The sequence below is a fragment of the Mastigoproctus giganteus genome, chromosome 1, assembly GCF_048544385.1.
Source record: "Mastigoproctus giganteus isolate SK-2022 chromosome 1, ASM4854438v1, whole genome shotgun sequence".
NCBI lineage: Eukaryota > Metazoa > Arthropoda > Arachnida > Uropygi > Thelyphonidae > Mastigoproctus > Mastigoproctus giganteus.
The window spans coordinates 161,661,579-161,689,527 of NC_143575.1; the positions used below are offsets into that span (position 1 = coordinate 161,661,579).

Genomic DNA, 27,949 nt, shown 5'->3' on the forward strand with positions numbered 1-27,949 from the left:
GCCTAGTAGCCTCCAAGATTAAGTCCCTGAAGGCTTCCCATTTAGAATTCATCGTTGGTAACATCATCAGTTGTTCCCACTCTATAGAATTTAAAAACTGTCTGAGACCTCTGTAGTTACCTTTACGAAAACAAAATCTTTTCCCTTTACCCTTGATCGTAATTACATCTTTATGTAAATCTCCCATTAGTACACTGTGGATCACTGTCACCTAGAGGTTCCATTATCTGCAAATTCCTAATGCCTGCGTCATCACTGCTGATAATCAGATCAAGGGTATTACTCCCTCTGGTTGTCCCTCGAACGTGTTCCTGTAGAAAACAATCCTCCAATAAATCCACAAAAGTCTTGCTAGCGTCCGAGTGACCAACCCACAAGTTCCAGTCAATATGTGGAAAGTTAAAATCCCCCATTAAAAGACATTCTGATTTACTGGCCCATTCTATTTCTCTGCACAGCTGTTCATTGTACTGATCAGCGTCATTAGGCCTATAATATACTCCTACTCTCATTTTTCCTTTCCCAGTGCTTATGTAACACCAAACAGACTCAACATTGCATTGTCCACCAACATCAATTGGATGCACTTCCTTAGATTTTATGTGTTTCTTAACTAACAGCATAACCCCTCCTCCATTCCTACCCTGTCTGTCCTTTCTGTACACATTGTACTCTCCAAATTCCAATTCTGCACTGCTTATATCTGTGTGACACAATGTCTCTGATATCACAACAACACTGCCCTTGATGTCTTGATCAGCATTTCAAATTCATCAATTTTATTTACTATACTTCTAGCATTAGTGTACATGCAAATATACATGCACTTGTTCTTACTCTTAGTTACCCCTAACACAGCCCATATATTTACTTGTTCCATGATGACTCCCAGCAGCTTTTGAAATCCCCAAGAACTTGCTCTCTAGGCTGCTGCTTATTACAACAGAAGCAGTGCAAGAATCACTTTCGCTTCTGCCTGCGGCTACCCTTAATCGTTCAATCTGTGAATTAACCGAAACTAGCAGCTTTCCGAGCCATCTTACACTGCCTCGATAGCATCGACAAATATTCTTGCACCCTTTCTATTTAAGTGTATCCCGTCCCTGTAGAAGTAGTCTCTCCTGTTAGCAAGAACAGACCACGCTGAAAAAAATTCTACCCCGTGAACCTTGCACAATCTCTCCAGTGCCGAATTGATTGACAAGGCTCTCATCATATACTTCCTCCTATCGTGTCTGGGCAGAATTGCAGACAATTTCAAATTTAACCGTAACTCGCAACTTTTTTTCAGCACTGACCTGTACTTGTTAAGTAAATCTACAGATCTCTTACTCTTAAGGTCATTAGTGCCAACGTGTACAATAATATCACCTTTTGTGCCCTTAAAAGATGATATCTGCTCTACAATGTCATCAACGTTTGGCCCTTGCAGACATATCCTGGTCCTGTTGCACCTACTCTTTTTGCATACTATGTTCCCCGTCTCCCTGATAATAGAGTCACCTACAATAAATAGTTTCTGTGGGACCTGCGCATTCTGCCTTGGAGATTGCCGCTGAGTTGCCTGGTGCACAGGGTGAGCTCTGGCGTTGAGTTGGGCAGCTGAGAGCTTGATGAGCCCTCATATTAATTTTTTCTCTCATAGACGCCCATCAGAACGCTGTGTTGGCGCCTAATTTCTTCACAATTTCTGAACCTAGCACACACACAAAGATATCCTCATTGGCTAGATCATGTCCTGTTCTAGACAGGTCTGCAAACATATCACATTTTGCGCATTGTTTTAGACTGTGTTGCGTGGGAAATCGCCCCCTTTCGGTTCACCTGCGAGCCACAGCACTCTGGCTAATCTGTGAACCCTCCTTTGCTGCTCTAGTCTGGGTCATATTCCGTTTAAGTATAATTTAATTAACAATGAAATTTAATAAGATTAATAATTTTATTGATAAAACTATACTAATCTAACAGATTTCTAGTACACTGCAACGTATTTCGCTATCTAGTTTTACATTAAACCTTACGGTGTTCCGTATCGTATAACAATGGCAGCAAGTTACGAACGTAAAATCTACGGAAAATCAGTACTAACTTTCAAAATCGCTATCTAAATTCAAAATAAACCACGGAGCTCGGCTAGAAATAGAAAGCTACTTATAGAAAATAATTTAGTATAACAATTAAGTCAATAAAACGACTAAATGTACATGAAAACTTAGCGTTCACCTGACCTGCACAAATCTTGACCAACTTGGTAGTAATTTCGTACCCGTATGAGTAACCTTGTAAACTATAATAACGGACAAGACCAACGCGCACAACAGACATGGCACAACCCTCACCAACAAGAAGGAATGGCTACCTACCTATCTGATCAACATAGTGGTGCCTAACTCCAGCAACCTCCAAAAAAACCTATGAGCAAAAGATCAGGAAGTACTCAGACCTAAGGCAAGAAGTAAAAGAAATATGGCATTTGGAAGAAGTAATGACCATCCCAATCACTGTAAAGTGTAAAGTGTAAAGTGTAAAGTGTATTTAGGGTCATACGGCACCAGGGGTTTCCCCCATCTCCGCGTTGTTTACATTGTGATGGGTGTACCAGTTTGCTGGAAATGCCAGAGATTTAAAAGTGTATGGATATTGTACATGTGTAGTGTCGTGTACCGTTGTTCATCTGGTCATTTAGCCGCTGGACCCCTACTGAGGCCCAACGTTGCCCCACTTTAGCCCCGTGGAGGCAGACCAGGTACACCAGTATTATAATTATTTACTCTGGCAGGTCCTGCCACCTAATTTCCTTAGATTTCAGTGGCTAGGACCTAAAAAAAAAAAAAAAAAAAAATGCACATATACGACATACAAAAATGCATATGCATACACATCAATTGGTATAAGTTAGTTCGCGTGGTGAAGGCGCTAGAATGAGAAGCCGAGAGTTTTGGGCGAAATTTATTTGGATGGTTAAATTTGGATTGTGTGGGACTGTCGCTTGCGTATAGTTAGAGAGGGGGAAGGGAAGTTGAAGATTGGGGGGGATATAGTCAGAGAAGGAGCCGATAGGGAAGGTAGCTCCAGCTTGCAGTGGGGCATGCCCATGCCCCACCAGAAAGAAGAGAAGGGTGGTGGAGGTTAAGGAGATGGCAAGCCGTCTCCCTCCCCCACCGGGGAAGGCAATCACTGTGTCAACCACCGGCATGATGTCAAAGAGCCTCCATCAGAACCTAGCAGCAATAAGTCTCGTACAGAACTTACATGGAATCCAGTACGCCGTTATCCTAAATACTTGTAAGATACTCATTGACTTCCTCGACCCATAGTAAGAATAATAATAATAATAATAACCGGACACAATCATCCACCCAATGCACTTGGTACCAGTACTCATCATTGGTAATAAAAAAATACCATAAGAAAAAAAAAGTTATAATAATACTACAAACGGGATTTTTGTCTCAATAAATCATACTTATGCTATAAAAAATAATATATGTTATAGAAAAATAATAATAATATACAATAACAAATCACTTGTGGTGATCTTTTGCTACAGAAATTCATGTTTGTTTCAGAGAACTGGATATTCAGTCCATGTTTCCAAGGTGAGAACATGCAGAATTGTGAACGAGACTACCAAAGGCACATGGAAAGCAAGCAGCATCTCTCCCAAGACCAAGTATGCAGGTAAGAATACTACATGTCTAGATAACCATCCAAAAGATAGGCTTAAAATTATACGAATAGCATACATAAACACTGACAGCACTGCCCCAACACTTTCCCAAAAACCTATTCAGGGTGCCTCCTTGTAAACAGACCTTGCTTTTTTATTACCCTCTGTTTGATGGACTCAAAAATGGCAATTCGGTCAGACAAATATATGCGAAGCAGTTCGTAAACCAAATCAATGTACTCAATATGTTATCTTGATCACAACTGACATTAAAAAAAATTCAGAGGATAAAAGCAGGCAATCTCACTGGCCACATTAAAGCACATGCCATGGTAAAAATATTGAACAATTAGACTTTACACCAGCCGGTATTCAAATAAACAAATTCCAATCCTGCAACTAAAACACTTTATTTACAATAAAATAAAATAAAATAAAATACGAGCATATAAAATGAAATTAAATGAAATAAAATAAAATATATAATAGTCTAAAACTGATATGATTTAATTTACAATAAAATACAAAATTATAAAATATGATAATAAAAGCGATAAAAACAATTAATAAAATACGGTAACAACTGTAGCTTTCGGAGATAGCGATCTCTTTTCTCAATAGCATATTTCTGCTGTGTGGCACATCCTTAAATAGCAGATCCACAGCACTCGTCACATGGTTGCTCGGGAGTAAGGCCGGAATTTCCCATTTATGCACCGGAACCGGAAATGGCTCGGGAGCGCGCTAGCTGAAACCGTTCATCTCGCCCAAGAACCACGGTTTCAAAGAGGGGATGTAAACGTACACCCTTGTCTCTATTAATGGAATTGCTAGCTGCCCCAATATGTAAACTCTCAAGCCATTTACGGTCCCAGAACCCCTGTGCATGATCCGTGATGGCAGCATCCTCCGGGGAGATTTGATGATGCTTCTCCAAAAAATGTTCTGCCACGGCAGACTTCCCATAGTTTGCGGACTTTATTGTATTCATATGCTCCCCCAGACAGTCTTTCAGTCGTCGCCCCGTCTCACCTACATAACACACCCCACAATCCGGGCATTTAATTTCGTATACCACCATACTGTTGGCTTCTTTCGTTATGGGGTCTTTGACACAAGATATCACTGTGTACAACCTCCGTCTCGGAAGATGCACACAGCGTATCTGGCACCCCCGAATTATTCGTGCAATGTGGTCTGAAAGGCCCGGATAGTAGGGAATGTATGCAGTGCTCACAGGGGCGAACGGCTCAGTACGGGTGGACTCCGCTCCTCTAATAATTCTGTCCAACACCCTCTGGGGGTAGCCACATTTCTTGAGATCTGCCGTGACACGAATAATTTCGTTATCTCTGTCCTCCGAGGTGCTACAGTGGGACCTCACCCTATCTACTAAAGCCTTGACAACACTAGCCTTGTGTTGGCTGGCTTGTGCCGAGGTATAATGAGTATATTGACCTCGACACATGGGCTTTCTAAACACTTTGGTCTTGAGCCTAGAACCATCAATAATAACCAACACGTCAAGGAATGGTAGGGTTCCCTCTGCTTCCACCTCCGAAGTAAATTTAATAAAAGGGGAGAAGCTATTAAGTACATCAAGTATCCGATCCTCCCTCCCCTTTTGTATAATGGTGAATGTGTCATCAACAAATCTTTTCCATTTATGCATGGGAAATTCCAAACCCTCAAAAATTCTAACTTCCAACTCTTCCATAGCTAAGTTTTTTTTTTTTTTTATGAAAATCCCAAACACGAAAGGTATCAAAACCTATAGTACTTAGTACCATGCATCGGTTGAAGGAGAAGTATGGGGAGAGGGGGATGCCGGAAACTTTGCTCTAGAGACTAAACATGGGTTTCACCACTTCAGGCCTCCAATAAGCAAAGTGGTGGTATTTCACCGGTTGATGAAAGTCATCTACCACCTATGGCACTAATGGGGGAACCCATGGCTGTGCCATGGATCTGCTTATACATGACATCTTGGAAAACCATGGTGGTACTGGATAAACAGAACTCCACACCCTCACAAATATCATTAACACTAAGAGGAGACCTAGTACTTAACAAAACATCCTTTTCTAATGCCATTCTCACACACTGGACTCTGAATTTAATAGGGATACAAGCGAACAAAGATGTAACATCAAAAGAAATCATAATCTCGTCTTCTCGTATAGTCTGTCCTTTTATAAAATCCACAAACTCTTTCCTATTCTTGATAACCAAGTTGGAAAGTCCTACTATGGGTGCAATCAACTTGGCTAGGTACCTTGATAGAGCATACGTGGGACTATTTACAGCATACTATTTTTTTTTGGGAGAAGCAACATCAAATCTCCCCGGAGGATGCTGTCATCACGGATCATGCACAGGGGTTCTGGGACCGTAAATGGCTTGAGAGTTTACGTATTGGGGCAGCTAGCAATTCCATTAATAGAGACAAGGGTGTACGTTTACATCCCCTCTTTGAAACCGTGGTTCTTGGGCGAGATGAACGGTTTCAGCTAGCACGCTCCCGAGCCATTTCCGGTTCCTGTGCATAAATGGGAAATTCCGGCTTTACTCCCGAGGAACCATGTGACGAGTGCCGTGGATCTGCTATTTAAGGATGTGCCACACAGCAGAAATATGCTGTTGAGAAAGGAGATCGCTATCTCCGAAAGCTACAGTTGTTACGGTATTTTATTGTTTTTATAATCATATTTTATATATATATTTTATAATAAATTAAATCATATCAGTTTTAGACTATTATATATTTTATTTTATTTCATTTAATTTCATTTTATTTTATATGCTCGTATTTTATTTTATTGTAAATAAAGTGTTTTAGTTGCAGGATTGGAATTTATTTATTTGAATACCGGCTGGTGTAAAGTCTAATTATTCAATATGAATTGTCCCAGCCTTGTTAGGCCTATTTAGAGACATGGTAAAAATTCCTGGCCCACGACTCATGGAGGTGTATGGAAGGATTACTTGAAGAATCTCATAACTGACAACAGTGTTCACTGGACTGTTGGGCAGCCGCACATTACTCACTGTTTCTACACTTGGAACGAGGGCTGAGGCCGATTGGAATTAACACAGAAAATTTAAAATATTTGTATGCATATGAATTTATTAACAAACTGTTGGTCAGGTATGAAGTTTTAGCGACAGAAATTTAAGATATCAAAGGATAATAATAGAAACCGGACACAACCATCCACCCAATGCACTTGCTACCAGTACTTATCACTGGTCATAAGCAGTAATACCAATAGGTATGAACCGATTGTCGGTATGGTAGTTTTGTCACTCCACTGGGAAGGTGGAAAAATGTGTTTCTGGTCACCATTTTTTTTTTTTTTTTTACTTGCTAGATAGTGTTAGTGGTATTTTCAAAATTTAATTTTTATTTAAATAAAATAAAATAAAATAAATTTTCTGTTTATACTCTGGGACGACCAAACGGTCAGAGGAGTTCACAAGATAGACAGAATACAAGAAACAGCACCATATTCAGCAGTCACGGGCTTGAACCGCGGTCACTCAAGGCACGTGTACTAAAGCATCCACGCAGCTGACCACTAGGCTACGACTTTTACTTTGAGGTGGTCTTGAACTGGGATTGGTGTGTTCAGTGGCTGGTAACATATTCTATCTACAGGGATCAAGAACAGACACCACGACAAAACTAACCATCGTTCGGCCCAAACAAACTGGCTCTCACCCAGATACAAGATTTTCCTTTGGGACTGAACTAGCATAATACAGGACTAGCAGGACCCGACCCAAGGTAGCGAAGAAACCGGCTCAAGATTAATACCACGGACCTGACAAACCACAGATGGACTCCAAACACCGGACTGCACGGATGGGATTTATCCCAAGAATGACCTTATAATTGGTCTGATCCCTGCTGGGATCAGATTGGGACAACCAGACAGATCGCACCTATGCTGCAAAATGCTATTGGGCGATCTGAATAGGGTGCTCTAACCCTACTCACTTTTAATAACAAACCCCTGGCAGGGGGAAGGAGACTTTTTTCCCTCCCTTCCCTGCCATGTTTTTTTTTCTCCCCTCCTTAGCCACGCTCCCTTTGCCTCCACTCCCCGGGCGGGAGGGGAGGTGGCTTCTGGGCTACCCCCTCGCCGCCCTCTCTTCCCTCTGGTGGGGCATGGGCCTGCTCCACTGATTTGGGGGTCATCTTCTCTATGGACCCCTTATTTCTGTCTTCTCCCCCCAGCCTTCAGTCTCCCCACCCCTATCTCTCTAACTTATAATTACTAGTGTCTGAACCATTATTAAATTGCTTGAGCCCTACAACCAAAAATTTAATAACATTTATTCGCATAAATAGTATTCCTTTTGGCTGATCCCTATCTATAACGGTTTTAATTATTATTATTTTTTTTAAGGTCCTAGCCACTGAAGTCTCAGGAAATTAGGTGGAAGGACCTGCCAGAGTAAAAAACTATAATAGTGGTGTACCTGGTCTGCCTCCACGAGGCAGAGTGTGGACAACGTTGGGTCCCATTAGGGGCCCAGCGGCTAAATGACCAGAGGAACGACGGTACAAGACACTACACATGTACAAAATCCATACACTTTTAAACCTCTGGCATTGGCAGTGTTCTGTTTCACACCCACAATGTATACTACGCGGAGATGGGGGAAACCCCTGGTGCCGTTTGACACTATACACACTCTACAGTCTAAGCAATACAACACCACGATTTTCAAATTCTTCCAACACAACGCACAAAGAGCAAAGGCCGTAACAGACCAAATCAGGCTCAAAGTCGACGAAGTAAATGCTGACATCATCATCATTCTATAGGAACCATATACCCACTCCAAATTGGTCAGGGGATATCCCCTAAAATACAAAATAATACAGACAGAGGAAACAACTCCATGGGCTGCAATTTTCATAAGAAACCAGGATATAACAGCCACCAAAGTCTCCATCTATGAACAGCCTGGGCAACCTGCGCCCAAGTTATAACCGCAATCGGCACCTTCAACATAATCTCCCTGTACTGCAGGCCTGAAGAAGATATCAGTACAGCTACCAGATACCTGGACCACGTCACCAACACGGGCTTACGGGTGGCAGTTCAGGAGGGCGCCAAAAAACTTTTTGACATACAAGTCGAAGCTCTGTTTAATAACTTTTTTATAGCGAAATTTTCTATTTAGAAATATTTTTGTTCTATTTAGCTTGTTATTTGTTATTTGGTTTTTAGGAGCATTAGCAGCTAAGGCCATATTGCTCCGGGAAATGCGGTGGTCATTCCTTGACCTTTCCGCATCCTCCGTATTTGGTGGTGACGGGCTCGAACCCCGGTCTAATCAAGAAGCGTGTGCTACGCACTGCTGCTCCTTCCCACCTGGCTACGGAGGCGCCCCTCTATTTAGCAATACCCTTGGTAATTATACAGGGTGTCTCAAAAATATTGGCACAAACATTTAGGGGAGATAGATAACATCTAAAGGAATGTGAATCGCATAGGAGCCCATAACTGGAAACCTCATGGGAAAGCAGTAGCAGAGGCACAAGATGCAGAAATGACACAAGACAGTAATTAGTGGCAAACATTTATTTCACATAATATTAACAATGGAGTACGAGATGGATGCCTTTCATGATATTACAACAGATGCTCGAAGGTTCCACCATGAGACGCGATGCATGCATGACACCGACGCAGCATGGATTGAAGGACACGGTCGAACACACTTGGAGTTTCTTTGAAAGTAGCAGCAGCGCAGACGAGTCTCGCCACGAGATCCATTTCAGTCTCCACAGGCGATTCATGCACGATAGATTTGAGGGCCCCCCCACAGAAATAAATCAAGGCTCGATAAATCAGGTGAGCGTGGGGCCAGGCAACGGATCCACCACGGCCAATCCATCGACGCCCAAAACGCCTGTTCAAATGGTCACGAACACATCTTCCGTAATGGGCAGGCGCCCCGTCATGTTGAAACCAAATGTTGGATCTCACATTTGCTGGAACATCGTAAAGTAACCCTGGTAGAACTTGTTCAAGAAAGATCCGGTATTTAGCGGAGTTCATGCGGGATGGTAACAGGTATGGGCCGACTAAGCAGTCACCGACCATACCTGCCCACACATTTATTGGCAAGCGATGTTGTGCCACATGGGGGGCGCACACCGTGTGGGTTGTCGTGAGCCCACACATGAGCATTGTGCTGATTGAATATGCCTTCCCGAGTGAAATAAGCCTCATCCGTGACCAAAACATAGGCTGGAAAATTCAAGTCTTGAACACTTTCTTGGAGAAACCACTGCGCAAAAGCCACACGTGCAGGATGATCTTGGGGAAGCAGTAACTGAACCCTTTGGAGATGAAAGGGGTGTAAGGAATCGTCGTGCCAGACACGCTGTACACTGCAAGGAGACACTCGTTGGCTTAAGCCAGAGGCAACAGCACGTGTGCTGGCAGTTAGTAGAATTATTCTGGACGGCATCCAACACACTTTCTTCTGTGGCGGGAGTTCGCGTCGAACGTGGTCTGCCCGCACTACTCCTGTTACCTCTAAATGACCCATAATCGCACAAATTTTGATGCACACGTGCAAACAAACCGTGGTCCGGTAAATGTCTGTCTGCGAAGCGTTCTCCATAAATTCGTTGAGCGGCTCGTCCATTGCTCTCTGCTAATCCATACACTAGGTGAATGTCTGCCAGCTCACAGTTTGTATATCGATGCATGCTCTTCGTGCGGCGACTACTGCTTGAATGGGTAAACCAGAAATTTTCCCTCTCGCGAACTGATGAACAGCGCCGTCTACCGACTTACGGTGACGTTTCCGGTTATGGGTTCCTATGCGATTCACATTCCTGGAGATGTTAACTACCTCCCCTAAACGTTTGTACCAATATTTTTGAGACACCCTGTATTTAAAATAGATTCCGTAGATCGAAGAAAATTTCCATATAACGAAGAGATTACGAGAGACAACTGGGAAGGCATTGTTCGCACCTCTGGCCTTCAGGCAATTGAGGAAATTAGTGCTGAAAGCACGAATTAAGAGTCAAAGGGTTTACCATCCTGCAACTCCTTGTACTCGTAAAATCTATCCGTTTGTCCCACATACCCAGAGTCGCACCGGTCATCTGATTGGTTAACGTTTACCAGTATTCAACACGGCAATCAAATAATTCATTTGAAATAAATACAGTACACGAAATTGAAGACTTACGTTAAATTGCTTATTAACTGGATCTGTGTTTCCTATTTATATTTCGCAGGGTTATACTCCAAAACATGGGCACAACCCGGTACTTCGGCCAGAAAGAGAGCAAGAAAGCAGTGATGGGACGGTAAGGCACCTCCCACTCACTGCTTTATTTCCTCTCCTACATGTTACTGGGGAATTTCACGTGACATCACAATATGTCGGAGCTGAAATGAAGAAAAAACAGCAAAACGGCAATTTTTTTTTAAATACAGTAGCTAACAAAATTAACACCACATACAGTCTGATTCTTCTCACCCGTACATTACTAGGCGATTTCACGTGCATTAACAATGAGAACTGCTCATGCACCTCAACAGGAATGTTTATTTTTTTTTGTTCTGGGGACTGCTGTCCCTCCCCCGCTAATATAAAGAGAACCTGATATTAACAACTCATACAATTAATGCCAAAAACATTAAATTGTCAAGAAACAAATTGAAAAAAAAAAAAAAAAAAAAAAAAACACTTCATCGGTCCTTGCATGCCGGCGGGTACACTTCATCACACATCCACACACTTGTATTCCGAAGGTAATCAAATTCATACTCATACATCGTTCAATTTCAGTCTTACATTAAGCCATCCTTTTACAAACGGAATAACAACAACACACAATAACCGAGGGCAGCACAGCAGCACGACGACGCTAAATGATAATTTCGCATTTCCTGCTAAAATCAGAAGCGAATTTGCATCCAATCAAACAATGAGAAACGCAAAATGAGGTAAACTACGCATTCCCAATAATCAGCCAATTACAGAACTCGACAGCTCAACCACTCCGTTCTTCGGGCCACGCCCGCAATGGAGAAATCCATGTCCTGCAGCTCAGCCACAGTACTGTATATGATACTATTTTTAGCAAGGCAATGTAGTGTTCGGGGATCTTCAAAAGATTTATATGAAAATGAAAATGGTAACTTTTTAAAACTTACTGAAACAATTGCTAAATTTGATTCAGCTGTGGCAGAACATATTCCTGTATTCAGAAATCTGAATCGAAAAATATCGGCATTATTTGGATGATCAAGTACAAAATGAAATTATTGAAATAATTTCACAAAATATTATCGACAAAATACTAGAAATGACTAGAGAAGCTAAATATTTTGCTATAATCACTGAAGATGAAAATTATTTTAAAATAAAATTATTTTAAATAAAATTAATCCAGTAAGAAAAAAAAAAAAAAAAAGGATTCTGATATACACGAAACTTTTGAATATCTACAAAATATCACGGAATATTTTAAAGAAAGCAGTCCAAAAATTTCTCGATTCGGCTAATAATATGGCTACTATCATTGGCATTTGAAGAAGCTCCGTTTCCAGAAGAAAGCTCTTAAGGAAGAAGATAAAAAAAAAAAAAAAAAGTCATTTCAATTGTGAAAGTAGAGATGAAGCATTTGCATTAGTAGAGGTATATGATGCAAGAAAGCAAGCTTATACAGCATCAGCCAAAAAAAATTTCCATTTCACACAACCATTCACTCTCAAAGTTTGTCCGGTTCTTTCTTGAATTTATTTAAAATATCGACTTCCAATGAAAATTTTATAGTAAAATTTTATAGCTGGCTAAAGTACCGTATTAATTACCCAAATCATAACATACAGCAATGGCTTAATTTATCAGTACTCACCTCATGAGATGAGATGAGTACCATTATGTTATATTAGGCCACCGGAATATTTAAATTCACATGCCGTGCTGTGTGTCTTATGTCTCTTAATTGCGTGAGTTCTCTAGTTGATTTGTCTGTTTTGCTGGACGAAAACCCCAGATTATGGGGGAGAAAACCTTGCTATCTACGCCTGAGACCGACTAACTCAGCCACAGAGTGAAAAAAGTCCATTAAAATTCGTCGCGTCATCGACGGGATTCGAACCCAGGCCTTTTCCACTTGGTGGATGAGATGAGTACTGATAAATTAAGCAACTGCTATATTATTGATTTGAGCCATCAAGTTCCACAACGACAGATGGAAGTTTGTTCCAGCAGTACTACCCACTGGCTAAAGGCAAATTTCCGAGCATCCATTCTACAATTGTCCTTCCTCAATATGAATTTATGCCCTCTCAGGTTTGTAATCTGAGCAAGAGGAAGACTCCCATCAGAATTGAGCCTTGCCAACCCATTCAAGGCCTTATACACCTTAATCAGATCACTTCACAAGTGCCCAATCTCCAGACACTGCAATTTGCAGCATTTAAGCCTTTCTTAGTAAGAGCACCCCTTCATTCTCCTCACCAATCTTGTTGCCCTTCTCTGTAACTCGTTCTCCAGACCTATACGCAGTACTCAAGGCATAGCCTGACTTTTATTATTACCTTATACAAAGTAATAATCAGCTCCTTCTCCCTACTATCAAAATTCCTGTATATCATTGCCAAAATCCCATGAGCTGCTCTGGCAGCCTGTCTGCACTGCACAGAAAACTTCATGTTTGACTGCACAATTACCACGGGCTATTTTTCATTTTCTACTACCCTGAGGGGCAGGACACCGTACCATGCAGTTGGTGCGTTTCTCTGGGGTTACTTCTACTCGTATGCAATACTTTGCATTTGCCAATGTTAAACTTCAGTTGCCACTTCTGCCGAACTTTTCTAGATCCTGTTGTAGTACCATACTGTCATTGCTCTCATTAACAACCCTGCCAACCTTTGCATCATCTGCAAACTTCAACAATGAGGATCCGCAACAAAATTTCAAAATAATTTTTTTCTTTCAAATTATGGACACAACAATTTTTTCGTTAACTAAAAGGTTTACAAATATGAAAGGACACGTAGAAATATTTAAAATATTTTATAACATTTCTGAATTTAAAAAAAAATGGTCAGATGACGATTTATTAAATCATTTACATATTAAGTTAAGTGACATTGGTCGTAATGAATCCGATATTGGTTTAGCATTATCTGAAGAACTTGGACTAGGTCAAAATATATAAAAGAAAATATTATTCCATTTGAAGTTTTACAATATATTTTAACTTTACCAGTTTCCTTGGCTCAGGTGAATGAAGTTTTTTAAAATTAATCAAAAATTATTTACGAGCGATAATATCTCAACAACGACTCTCTAATTTGGCAATAATTTCAATAGAAAATGATCTTTAGGAACAAATAAACATAAAACAAATAATAAATTCGTATATCTTAAAGCAAGGAAACAAATTTCCATAATTTTTTTAACATTATAATTTTCCTTTTATTTTGTTGTGGGTACGATTATTGTGATTTAGAATTTAAATTTGTTTCGAATTTCGGAATGATTTTGTTATTTTTGTTTGTTGTTTCATTATATTATATGTGAGATATGTTGCAATTCTTTTCTTTTTCAATAAATTAATAATAATTAGTTACGCCTTATTTTATTTTTTAATCGATATATTTTGGGGCGGCAAATTGGATTTCGCTTACTGGCGGCAAATAGGGTCGCAGCGGCCCTGGAATCCCGCTTGCATCTTCTGGGAAATGGAGGATTGGCACCACCTTAAGTTCGATTGCCCGCATTATGAAGATCTTTGTAGCCTCCTCATTGAGAGAGAGAGAGAGAGAGAGAGAGAGAGAGAGAGAGAGAGAGAGAGAGAGAGAGAGAGAATCTTTATTGCAACATTTGATTGTGACTGGTTACAAGGTTAAGTATTGCAACTTTCCCTTCACGGCCAAAAGGCCAGGCTTAGATAACTCCCGCGCAACCCGGAACACTACATACTGGATAAGAGTACTGTACGGAGTATTTAGCAACTATGTGCAGAACCTCTTTGCAAAAAGAATACTCATTACTATGCATGACGAAGACCTTAGATGCAGACTAATAACTAGAGTTCACTATCTACCGAGGAATCTTGAGTCACATCTACTAGATACACAAGAAGAATATTTAGCCTTAACAGATTTTGCCCAGGGATTATTTACCAGGCGCCAAACACTAACCGCCATATACAGAAGACCTTAACGAAATGAGACAAAACAAACCTGCAAATAGCAGCGAGACGACACAGAGGAGCCGACTATACAGACCTTGGACTGAGTACAAAATGCACTGGGAAAAGACAAGTGACAATATATTGTCTAACCACAAGAGTCATGATTACCGCCAATGGAAGCGAAAAACACCTTTAAATAGTCGTGACATCAGAACAAAGGGACACTGCTCCAAGACCTTGCAGCATAGACCCACTACATAATGACAAAAGGTAGTGTGAGGACTATCAAACATCACGGAAGGGATAAAACCCCATAATGACAGCTAGTAGACTTGATTATGACCCCAAGATAATGACCGAAAATAGAACCCAGACCACATGCAGTCTGGAAGGATGACATCCCAGATTTAACACCCTATTAGTGTCTCACCTAGATGATACTCAACGGCCAGCTTTTTAAGGCCTGCAAACTGATGGAGACGACATACGGTGGCACTCTCCCGCTGGGACAGCCTAGTGGCGACCCAAATCCGCACTCTCTTGAGCGGATCTTTCTTTCCAAACTCCTGGGGAGGAGAGGCTTGCCTCCCCAATTTTCTCACTCTGGTGGGGAACGGGCATGCCTCACTACCTGCAGGGGCCATCTATTCTGTCGGCCCCTTATTTCCAATTTCTTCCCCCCAGTCTTCATCCCCTCCAAACTTTTGTCTTGCACAGCGTTTAGCCCTACTTTTCAAAATCAAAAGAGAATATCAAAATTCTTGCCCGAACCTATTTGGTTTTTAAAACTCATTTTCACCGCACAGCCCCACGTCGCATACTATTAATACTAACTTCGAAGTAACAGTAATATCAACCTCGATTTTTTTTTTTTTTTTTTTTTTTTTGGGTCCTAGCCACTGAAATCACAGGAAAGTAAGTGGCAAGACCAGCCAGAGTACAAATATTGGTAACACCCGGCCGGCCTCCTTGTGGCGGGTATTGGTAACATCGGGTCTCACTAGGGGCCCAGCGGCTAACAGGCCGGACGAACAATGGGCACAACAAAGTACATATCCCACACACTTTTAAATCTCTGGCTTGTCCGATACAGAGAACATATGCGGAGATGGGAGAAATCCCAGGTGCCATCAGACCCCGAACATACCTAATACCGAATACTATGCATGACAACCCCCAAGAGGAGACAAGTAGACCCTGGACCAAACAACTACCAAGTAAGACAAAACTCTGATTCAGCTGAATAAGACCAATGATAAGGCAACAGGACCGAAACTGGCAATACCTGAGTTACAGGCACTGTGCTGTACTGATCCCAGAAACGATACCAGACTTACATGCACCAAATTGACGCTTGAAATGGACATCACCCAAATTATGGAAACCAATGGCAGGATTCTCAACCGCACCTGACAAATACAATCGACCTGGAAAGGCACCTGAAGTGGACATTACACCCAAAATGGGCTAAGGCTAGCAGAGCCAGAGTATAGGCACTGAACTGATGTAAGTATAGTATCTTATATAGGACGGCACCTGGACGAAAGTTCAACTCTGCCTTTGTACACTATGACGACTACAAAGCTCTGTGCAAGGCCAGAAATGTGTGTAATATTATGTTTGTGCAATGTGTTATGTTGTTTAGTGTCTCTGGCCGTTTTGTCGCCAGGCAGGCGATCACCTGGAAAGCCTGCCCAGTGTCCATCTACACCAGGGGGAGGGGGTAGGCCACAATAATGCAGGTACCATGGCCAACCTCAACAGTCACGCACTGAATGTACAAAGCGAGTTTGGCGCAATTCAAAAGAACCCCGTGCCAGCAAGCCGGCACGATTCCCAGGAGACAGTACAGCAGAAGACGAAGAAATAAAGAAGAAAATAGCATAAAGTTAAAAAAACGCCTTTATCCATGTCAAACAAGATCTGCGAGGCAGGAACAAGTTCTAGATATAAATCTGTTAATCTGGAGTGGTATCAGAATTCACTGGTTGATCACGGTATCACTGTGCAGAGAAAGGATTTAGTTGTGGAGAGTCTTGACACAGGATGAGCCAGAAAAATGCAGCATCTGTTAACACCTTATAGTGTTCTTAAAAACCAGCAAAATTTGTACATGACATCATCAGGAAGACAAACGAGGCAACAGGCAGCATCATCGTTTATCGTGCGTTTTCAATTTGATTGCTTGCATTAACATTGTGGTTGAAAGTTTTCCTACGATTAAAAGCAACATTGCAGAAGGTTTGAAGGGCCTTTAAATTATTGATAGATATGAGTATCTCTTCAGATCCAGGAGACAAGTTTGGAACTGTTGCCTTAAGAGTCAGTCTTCGGTCCTCCTAATGGAGCATTCATGAGAAGAGTCTTCTGGTAGCCCACATCGACAAGAGTGGGAATTGGTAAAGTTTTGTTCAAATAGGCCTTTGAGGTTGGCTATATTCATACTATGATTTTTTAGTGTTTCTCACTAACCATTCAAGTAAAAACGAAAGACGAAAAACCAAATTCCTAAAATTTTAATATTTACAATAAATTTACAAACAAAACAAAATACCATATTACTGATGATAGCAATTTTAAAATAAGACAACTGTGATATACAGTAAATATACAAGGTGATAATACAAATACCGAATTTAAAATACAATAAAATATACTAGGTTAAAAGCGCTAAAATACTAACTAAAGCTTTCAAAGGCTTCTGCCTTCTTTCTCAACAGTGTACTTCTATTCTGCGGTGCATCATTAAATACCAGCAGGTTCGCGGTGCGTCTCACGTAAACGTATACTGTTCCCGTCGGAACCGGAAGTGACTCGGGAGCGTTTCAGCAAAAACGTTCATCCCCTCCAAGGATTACCGCCTCAAAGAGGGGATGAATGCGTGTGCCCATATCTCTATTTATATTATTCTCAATAGAACAAATTCGTAAGCTCTCGAGCCACTTGCGGTCCCAGAATCTATGCGCCCGATCAGTGATGACAGCTTCGTCTGGGGAGTTTTGATGTTGCTTCTCCCAGAAATGTTCAGCTACGGCGGATTTACCATAGTCTGCATTTCTTATCGCATTTGTGTGCTCCCCCAGACGATCTTTGAGACGCCGTTTTGTTTCTCCCACATAACACTCCCCACACTCCGGGCATTTGATACTATATACGACCCCACTTATATTTTCATTTAAGACAGGGTCCTTGACCTGTGACACAATTGTGTGCAGCTTCCTGCCTGGGAGCTGCACACAACGTGTCTGGTAATTCCTTAATATACGAGCTAAACGTATATTAAGCGTATTGTTACGGCGGATCTTTTGAAGTGTGGCTACCCCCGGAGGATCATAGAGAAATACATTAGTGGAGGGCAGAGTAGAAGTGAGTCCTTCACGCCAATAGCCACCGCATACATCCCCTACTATCAGGGTTTATCCGAACGTTTAGCTAGTATATTAAGGAATTACCAGACACGTTGTGTGCAGCTCCCAGGCAGAAAGCTGCACACAGTTGTGTCACAGGTCAAGGACCCTGTCTTAAATGAAAATATAAGTGGGGTCGTATATAGTATCAAATGCCCGGAGTGTGGGGAGTGTTATGTGGGAGAAACAAAACGGCGTCTCAAAGATCGTCTGGGGGAGCACACAAATGCGATAAGAAATGCAGACTATGGTAAATCCGCCGTAGCTGAACATTTCTGGGAGAAGCAACATCAAAACTCCCCAGACGAAGCTGTCATCACTGATCGGGCGCATAGATTTTGGGACCGCAAGTGGCTCGAGAGCTTACGAATTTGTTCTATTGAGAATAATATAAATAGAGATAGGGGCACACGCATTCATCCCCTCTTTGAGGCGGTAATCCTTGGAGGGGATGAACGTGCGAACCTGCTGGTATTTAATGATGCACCGCAGAATAGAAGTACACTGTTGAGAAAGAAGGCAGAAGCCTTTGAAAGCTTCAGTTAGTATTTTAGCGCTTTTAACCTAGTATATTTTATTGTATTTTAAATTCGGTATTTGTATTATCACCTTGTATATTTACTGTATATCACAGTTGTCTTATTTTAAAATTGCTATCATCAGTAATATGGTATTTTGTTTTGTTTGTAAATTTATTGTAAATATTAAAATTTTAAGAATTTGGTTTTTCGTCTTTCGTTTTTACTTCAATGGTTGGTGAGAAACACTAAAAAATCATAGTATGGTAAAGTTTTGTATTAACCGAACTATGTCCAGTTAGTATGTAGGAGGTAAACAATGAGGGTGATAACCACTTTCTGGTGGATGATGGAAGTAGTGTAGTTACGTCAGGAACGAATTTTTTGGTAATGGCTCCTTCGGTAGAATTCCATCTATTCTGCCAGGTGTTGACTCACAAATTCCAGCATCGAATTTGTTCAGTTTGGGGTTCAGCCTGAGGATTAACAATGATTCCCTGAAATTCCGTAGAAATGTGTCTGCGGATGTAAAAACAAAGACCTCTAAACACAACACAGGTTGTGCAAATGTAAAGTACGCCAAGGAGAAAACAATGTTGAATAGTGGATAACTTAGCTTGTACAGTTTTAAGGTTAGGGCCTCAAAACCAAAAACTGGCAGCATAGGCTGTAATTGGGATTATGGCAGCATTATAAAATAGATGTAGGGTTTTGGTGTTTAACGCCCCCCTCCCAGTCTTGTCTGGTAATATGGATCAGCATTGCAGTAATACTCTTAACTTTGACGGATAGGTGTTGAATAGGTGTAGTAAAAGAAAAGCGGTCTTTTTTTTTTTTTTTGTTAGTTGTTGGTGCATTGGCTTCTGTGGACATAATGCACCTCCCAAAGTTTTTGCACTACTCTGATCCAAGCCCGAGGCGGGATTCGAACCCGCGACCTTTGGGTTGACAGGAAAGGCAGTCATCGATGATGACTCCTAAAACTGATGCTTCGGACAAGTGGAAGTGATTTCTTGTCAAGTTTACAACTGGTCTAAGTTATGTTTAAAAACCATAATCTTGGATTTGGTTGGGGATAATTTCAATTTGTTCTTACAGGATCAAGATGATAGGTCAAGGAGTACTTTATTGGCATACAGTTCTAAATGAGATCTTGAGTTTCCATTCACCAAAATGACAAAGTTATCTGCATATGCAAGTTGTTGCACATTTTGAAATTCAGTCATCAACAAGAACTAGGTTTCCAAATCAGGGGACCCAAAATTGATCCTTGGGTGCAATCACGGGAGATAGATCCGTGAACCTTCATGCTTTTAATGATGACGGTGATAGTGCAATCAGCAAAGTAATTTCGAACAAGAGTATAACGCTGAAGAGAGCAATGATTGGAATGAAGTCTGCTGAGATCGCTCTCCCACCATAAGGTATCAAAAGCGGCCTTAAAGTTGATAAAGATTACCATAACGTACTTGGAAATGGAGCTATCGATAAGGGGGTGAAGTTCTAATACGGTGTCTTCGCATCCAAGCCCTTGCCTAAAACCGTACTGAACAGAGAATGTGGAGCTTGTAGCTCCCTGCAGTGTGGTAATTTTATTAGCGATTAGTCTAACCCTTTTCCAAGGTGAGAGAGCAAGGCTATGGGGCGGTAGCATCTGGCATTGTCCAGTGGTTTACCACATTTATATAAAATCTTAAGAATGGCATATTTCCATAGTGCATGGCATATTTTCAGGCACTGAACTGATACCAAAATCAGACAACCACTCCTATCATGGAAACCTAATGGATTACCACCTGAGATTGATAGACAGAATCGAACTGGACCGCCACCCGATTTGAACATCAGAACTCTACACTTCGCCGATACAGTTTGAAGGAAGAAATGCTAATAGAGAACAGACCAGGACACTTGGACTGACGAACTTAAATCCTAGAACATGACTCTTACTGCTGTGACTATCAGCAGCTCTGCTGTCAACACGCATATGGCGATCTGAGCCAGGCACCCTTGCCTGGCTCACTTTCATCCCCTTCCCCTTGGCGAGGAGGAAGAGACAGGTTTTCTGTATCTTCACCTCCGCGCTCCCCTCTTCTCCTGATGGGGCGTTCCTCACTGACCTTCTTGGGGTCATCATCCCTATTGGCCCCATATTTCTACATGTTTCCCCAGACTGAAGGCTGACGAAACATGTAAAAAATTTTTTTTCTCTGGATGGATAGGCATTCTGTCTTGGAGGGGGGGGGGGGGGAGAAAAATTTTTTTTGCAGGCTTTGTGGAATGACCATAACTCGGGATTGTTGCACTCACTAATAAGAAGTATTCTCATAGTTGGTACATGTGTTTTTTTTTTTTTTTTTTTTTTTGTTTTTTTTTTGCTGGCACTTGGGTGTGGGCAGCCCAGGAGAGGGACTGCTAGCACCCACCAGTCTTGCACACTTACTGGTGGGTGCGGAATCTAGGTACAATATGCACTGCCAGAGTTAGTAGACCCAGGCTTAACTCCTCGTGCCAGGGATGGGCACCAGGTCGTAATTGCCCAATGGACTATCACCTGGTGGCAGAGTAGCCTGTTTCACTTTACACACTTACACTAACAGGCCATTATGAGAACATGGTATTATATGCTAAATTGGTGGAGATGGATGTATGTCCGGGTGCCACACTTCGACAGTTAAATACATACATGCATTCAATCTCTGCCCCTACTGACACACAACCTGTTCAGCAAAACAGGCAAATCGACTAGAGAACACACCCAGTTTACATAACACATATATAAGAAAATATGGGTAGCCCTAATGTAAAAATTTGATACCCAACCTACCATGCATATCTAACCTAATTTTGACTTAACTCTAACTTAACGTCTAACTCAACATTTATCATAACTAAACTTAAATTTAGTCCAAATTCTAACGTCCTAACCTTGTTTGGCTGTTTTTTTTTAATAGGCCCTAGCCACTGAAATCTTAGAAAACTAGGTGGCAGGGCCTGCCAGAGTGCTCTTCTACTGCGATGTACACAAAGTGGAGATGGGGAAAACCTCTGGAACCGTTAGACACTAAACACTTTACACTTCTACCCATCGGAGATAGTGCAGATAAGTAGTTCATGTATTAAAAACTTGATCTTATGTAGCTCCTTAGGCTGACGCCCATATGCTACTATGTACCTTTGCTGTGATTTTTACAGTGACTTTATTGGTTAGCAATATCACAACAACAGTGAATCTTTGACTTTAGCCTCGCGGCGGGGACGGCGTCTCCGCCCCCATGACGAGTTACCGTCCCCACCATGAGGAGGTAGGTTGCCCCATCTAACAAAACCAGTCCGACACCCAGTCAGACAACTTAAAAAGGATGATCTAAATCTATTTTCATTTAAGTGACTTAATCAGAGAAGACGTCCTTCTCTTTACAGTTCATACAACTCGTATGAAAAATTTTCCACATCAGAGCCCAAGACCGCTGGCCCACGACCCATTATCTGACATTTAGATTAACAGAACATCCGCGGGCACCGGTAGACGGAGCCAAACCATCGCAAACACGTGACAGAGGTCACCCAAGAGGCCACCAAACTTTACACTTCTACCCACAAGAGATAGTGCAAATAGGTAGTGAGGTAATCTCAGTTAGCCCTAATGTGATAGTTTTGTTAGAAAGAAGGGAGACATGGTGATCAACTGGATTGGAGTCAAGTAGATGCCAAGGATAGTTGTTAAAAGTTGGAAATCAATATTTATATCATGCAATTTATATTTATATCATGCAATTTAGAGGAAAGTAATTATCTTGTTTCTAATTAATTAACTAATTAGAAAAAAATATAAAAATGGTTGTTTTCATTTCAGTGCACACACCTCACTACGAAAAATCACTCCTATTTTTGTAATAATTTAGTTGTTTCTTTCTGGACTCTTAATAAAAATTAAAAATGCACAACGAATTTCACGCGCTGAAATGCTAATTTCATGAAGCGCAAGAGAGAGGATATGTTACTGCAGAGCATACAAGAAAGTACCCTCTATGTGAGGAATCGAATGAATCGTTGAACTAAAGTTAATACTAATTCAATATTAATTTCAGTTTAATTCAAATCTACTGGTACTAAACGATTTGCAGAAATGAGTACAACACATACACAAAGTGTTGATACGTAATTTTAAATTTTCATAGTAAAGCTGGGAATGTTATACATTTTATATTATATAACGTTATACATTATACATTCTGATCAAAGTGGTGTTACGCTTCTAGAACTGTTATTTCTTCGCCAATGCTCAGCGTCTTAATTTTTATTTTATTTATTTTATTATTATTATTTTTTTTAGGAAATACGAGCATTTTAGACAATGTGTCCGGAACATTATGCAGTCTGATTGCAGTGACAAAGATAAGGTATACCTGCACAGTTATTTAATTGATCGAACAGGCGAACACTCATGGACGTGCCAAGATCGTGGAGATAACTACATGGAACTGAGTGACCAAAGCCGTAGTATTAGAAGCAGCGTTACAGGTAAAAGCTAATTTGTTTAATCTTAGTTCAGACTCCTCAGAGGAAATAGATATTTTCGATCAATTTAATTTTCAAGCATGAAATAGGAGTAGTGTTAAATCAGACGGCGCGTTTAATTCAGTCCAGCTAAAATCAGATGTCACATTTTATCTGCCAGATGGCCTTTAAAATCTATTTAACATCCAACGTTTTTTAAAGCGGAAAAATCAGCGCATGTGGCTACCCATTCCTTTTGGGAGGTGGGGGATAAACTTATGGTCTACGACTAACGAGTACTGAAAAATATATCAGAACCATGCAGTAAACGCAGATATGATTAAAACCACTTTTTGGAGAGGTGAGTAGCCACTCGTTTCCAAGCCTTAAAATAAACAGTATTGTTTCAACAATGTCAAATTAACTCCTACTACGAAGTGCAGGATAGCCCTTTACTTCATTGCGGAATACATAAAATAGCAAAATGCAGAATGACGTAATTTTAATTATGACATCCTGTCAGTTATTGTCCTTATCACTGACTAGTGGTGAAAGTGACTTCAGTGACTCGATTTGTATGATGGAATCAGTTAAATAAATGATTTACCAACTAACAATACAGGCATTCCATGCAGAATACATTCCGAGAAAAGTGTCATAAGTAAAAACCAGTCTTCCCATAGGAACAATGATGTAATATTGGATTGCGATCAATTTTCGCTCAGTTTAATACATTCCTGACAAAGAGACGGATATTCAATTCTTTAAACATAGGAACACAAACAGCATATTTAATTAACTTGCAACAATATACAAAGTACACTCAGTGATTACTGAATTATGATCTTCCCATTAGTAAAGGACTATGCCGGATAGCTTGCATTATAAAAAACAGAACAGCTTCGTACGCTACAGCCGCACACTCAGACGTATAGCAGACGACCCAAGAGATACCCTCTCATCACCGCGGATTACACTACCCGACAAAAATTTTTTTTCGTCATACCTCTGGAACGAAAGTTGGTTATTCTGAACAAAATTAATGTCCTGATTATGAAAATATCAATCTTTTACTTCTGTCACGTCTACATCAAAAGATATACGCTTTTTTTTTTTAAATTCCCTGTTTTTATACAATATCAGGATACATGGTCGTAATTATTACACACACAATATATGTTACTTAGATACGTTTCCCACTCAATGATTTCCTTTTATACTCCAGTTTGCTTTCCCGTTTAAGGAACCAACAGTAATCTCCTATCTTGGCAGAGTCTCAGCGACCTTGGTATCGTTTTTCCATTGCAGATATGCCCTTGTTCATCACTGACATCTGCTAACTTTTCAGGAAAGAAATCCAGATGGGAATGAAGGAAATGCATTTTCAATGACATTCGGCACCCCATGTTCTTGTAACATTTCAGCAAGTTTGTCACCATTTGCTCATAGTTCTCTTCTTTTCTCTTTCCAAGGAATCTGTATACTACAGCCTTGAAAGATCTCCATACAGCCAGTTCAACATCATTCAGGTTTCTTTGAAATTCTTCATCTTTTAAGAGCTTTCTTATTTGAGGACCTATGAAAATTCCTTCCTTCCTTCAGATTTGCAAGAGAAAAATTTGGAAACATTTTCAGTAAATATGCGAATCCTCTGCTTTCTTTATCCAGTGCCTTAGTGAAATTCTTAATCAGTCCAAACTTGATGTGTAAAGGGAGAAGAAAGCCCTTTTGTGGATCAACCAATGGAACATACTTTACATTGCTTTTGCCGGGAATATACTCATCTCTCTTGTCCCAGCGTTGTACGACGTAGTGTTTGGCTGTTGCACAACTATCCTACAAACACAGGAAACAACCTTGCAACCCAACAAACAGTCCAATCACTTTGAAATCGCCACAAATATTCCAACCATAGTCATTGTTACGGATAGCAGCAAGAATCTGGGACATACTATCGTAAGTTTCTTTCAGGCCAACAGCATGAACAAGAGGAACTGATGGTAAAGTATTTCCATTATGAAGCAATATTGCTTTCAAACTTAGCTTTGACGCATCAATGAACAAACGCCATTCAGAGGTATTGTGACCAATGTTCAGTTCGTGCATAAGACCAATGACGTCTTTGCAGACACCATTGCAAAATATCGTGAAAACTCTTCATTTCGCTTAGGGTATATTATAATGTTTGTACCTTTGGCGAGTAAGTTCCACCAATGTTGTAGTCTGGATCCCAGTAATTCAGCCTTTTCTCTGGATAAGCCCAAGTCTCTTAATTATTTTTGTTCAATGTAGTGTGGGTCCTTTTCTTGGAGCCTTTTCTCTGGCTCGTAGTCCAAATCATGTGAAGTACATGGTTCCGTGACATCTGGTAAAACGATTTCTTCTGTACCTTCATCACTACTACCAATACCCCAAGATTTTGGTGGCACAGGTACTGGCAGTTCATTACCGTGTGGCACTGGCCTAATTGCTGATGGAATATTTGGATATTTGATGCAGTGTTTGTTCTTTTTGGAAATACCTTTTATTTTTGAATGCAGAAATATCAGTCATCGAAACGATTCTTGCGCTCGCGCCACACCATAGGGAAGGCAAAAGATAATGCTCTCAGCCTGCCATATAACCACAGCCTTCAGTTCGTTGTGCATGTAATACAACAGATACATGGAGCCAATTTTTTTTCTTGGTCACCGATCTTGCAGCCAAAGTACAATGAATATGCAACTCTTGGGACATTGTATATTTTCTTACTCTGAGTTTTTGGGGTTAAGCGTCCACAAACATAGCAGAAGTTGTCTGGGTAATTGACGCAAGTTCTGTGCTTTGTCTTCTCCATTTTTAACAATGCATTAACCTAAAAACAGTAAAAGAAATTGGTAAATTTCAACAGAAGGTGAATTCTTGTAGAGTAGTTTATCATACACTATATATTGAACAGTTGAATGGTATAATAAAATTAATAAAAATACTGACTTGTCTGGAAAAGTGCATCAAAATCAAAATACAGGGTGATTCACTACCAGTGCGACAAACTTGCAGGAGGTGTAGGGGGCACAAAGACGAATCGGAATCACATAGCATTGCAGGGTCCGAAATGTCTTCGTTATGCGGGAGGTCGCGTGAACAAAGAAGCAAAGAAAAAGAACAGAAACAGCAACTCGTTAGTGTAACAGAAATCATTTTAATGACAAGTTTTACATTGGCAAAAAGCCATGGTACAGAAGTCCGGGCATAGGTCCGGCGATCTAGCAGGCCAATGAACCGGACTACCACGACCTATCCAATGCTGTCCAAATGTAACGTTTAGGTGTTGGCGGACGTCATTGGTGTAATGTGGGGGAGCCCCATCATGCTAGAACCACATTGAGCGGCGCAACGACTGAGGAATAAATAAATCTTTATTTGTCCTACCAAATTTAAAATATAGGTGTACATTGGTAAGTGACAAATTCCCTTCACGGCAGACAATGCCAGGGGATTATCATAAAATGCGAATAAAAGAATGTCTAAAATATACAAGAAAGGTTAAATATACACGAAGAGATGACATTTAAACTACATTACTCTTCACTACATTTCTGTCTAGAGTCCTGGCAATTGTAATACAAAAGTTCATCTTAACATCACATCCACTGATCAACTTGTGCGAGATATACATTATTCAATTGCGTACACACAGTTCGACAGAAATTCACACAACTACTAGGCAACAGTAGTCTCAGCGAGCCACACTGCGGTTTGTTTCCTATATTTCGGGTCTTCTATGAGCCTTAGTAGGTCAATTCCGATATGTGTTAGGAACATGTGCTTCTTCAAGAAGTTCGGGCAGGACTTGTTGTAGAAAGATCAAGTATGCCCTACCGTCCAGACGAGGGGGCAGAAGGTACGGTCCAATGATGTGGTCTCCAACAATGCCGGCCCAAACATTGACAGAGAAACGGCGTTGAGTTGCACATGTTCGCGTACCATGGGGGTTCTCCAAAGCCCACAAATGGGCGTTATGTTGATTGAAGGTTCCCTCTCTCTTGTGAAACTTGCCTCATCCGTGAACAATACAGACACAGCAAATGCGCTTTCTGTCGCACTCTGTTGAAGAAACCAAGTAGCAAAAGTCCTCTGGAGTGGATAATCCGTAGGCTCCAATGATTGGACGCATTGCAGATGGTATGAACTCATTTGGTTTGTTGACAGTATCCTCCATACAGTGGATTGGGAAATACCCAATCGTTGGCCTATCGCTCGAATACTCGTACTCGGATTGCCTTCTGCAAGATGTAGGACATTCTCCTCATTGTCTGGCAGTCTCGTCGTTCGCTCTCGATTCATGGAAACGAATGTGCTGGAATGGCTGGAAACGAATGCGCTGGGCGGATGAATCCATATACCTGGTGAAACAACCAGTCTCACGTAACCTTCTGTGCACACGTACGAAAAGCGTATGATGAGGAGGACGCCTGTCCGGGAAACGTTCCTGGTACAAGCTCAGAGCGGCGCACCCATTACAGTCTGCAGCTCCATACGCGAGGTCCATGTCGGCCAGTCCAACGTTTCAATACTCGTCCATCCTACTGCCTCGGGAACCGGTTCGCAAAGGCTGACTTCCAGCGGGACCACTGTTCACGCGACCTCCCGTTCAACGTCCTCTACCGCATGA

The 27,949-nt window shown here is 41.0% G+C and overlaps 1 protein-coding gene across 1 annotated transcript in view; it reads left to right on the forward strand.

Moving 5' to 3' along the window:
- LOC150091223 (uncharacterized) overlaps positions 1-27,949 on the forward strand; it is a 132,859-nt gene that overhangs the window by 89,347 nt on the left and 15,563 nt on the right. Inside the window, exons 4-5 of the mRNA XM_090374784.1 lie at positions 3,570-3,681; positions 23,132-23,319. Coding sequence (XP_090230910.1) covers positions 3,570-3,681; positions 23,132-23,319 — 300 coding nt within the window. The remainder of the gene's footprint in view (positions 1-3,569; positions 3,682-23,131; positions 23,320-27,949) is intronic.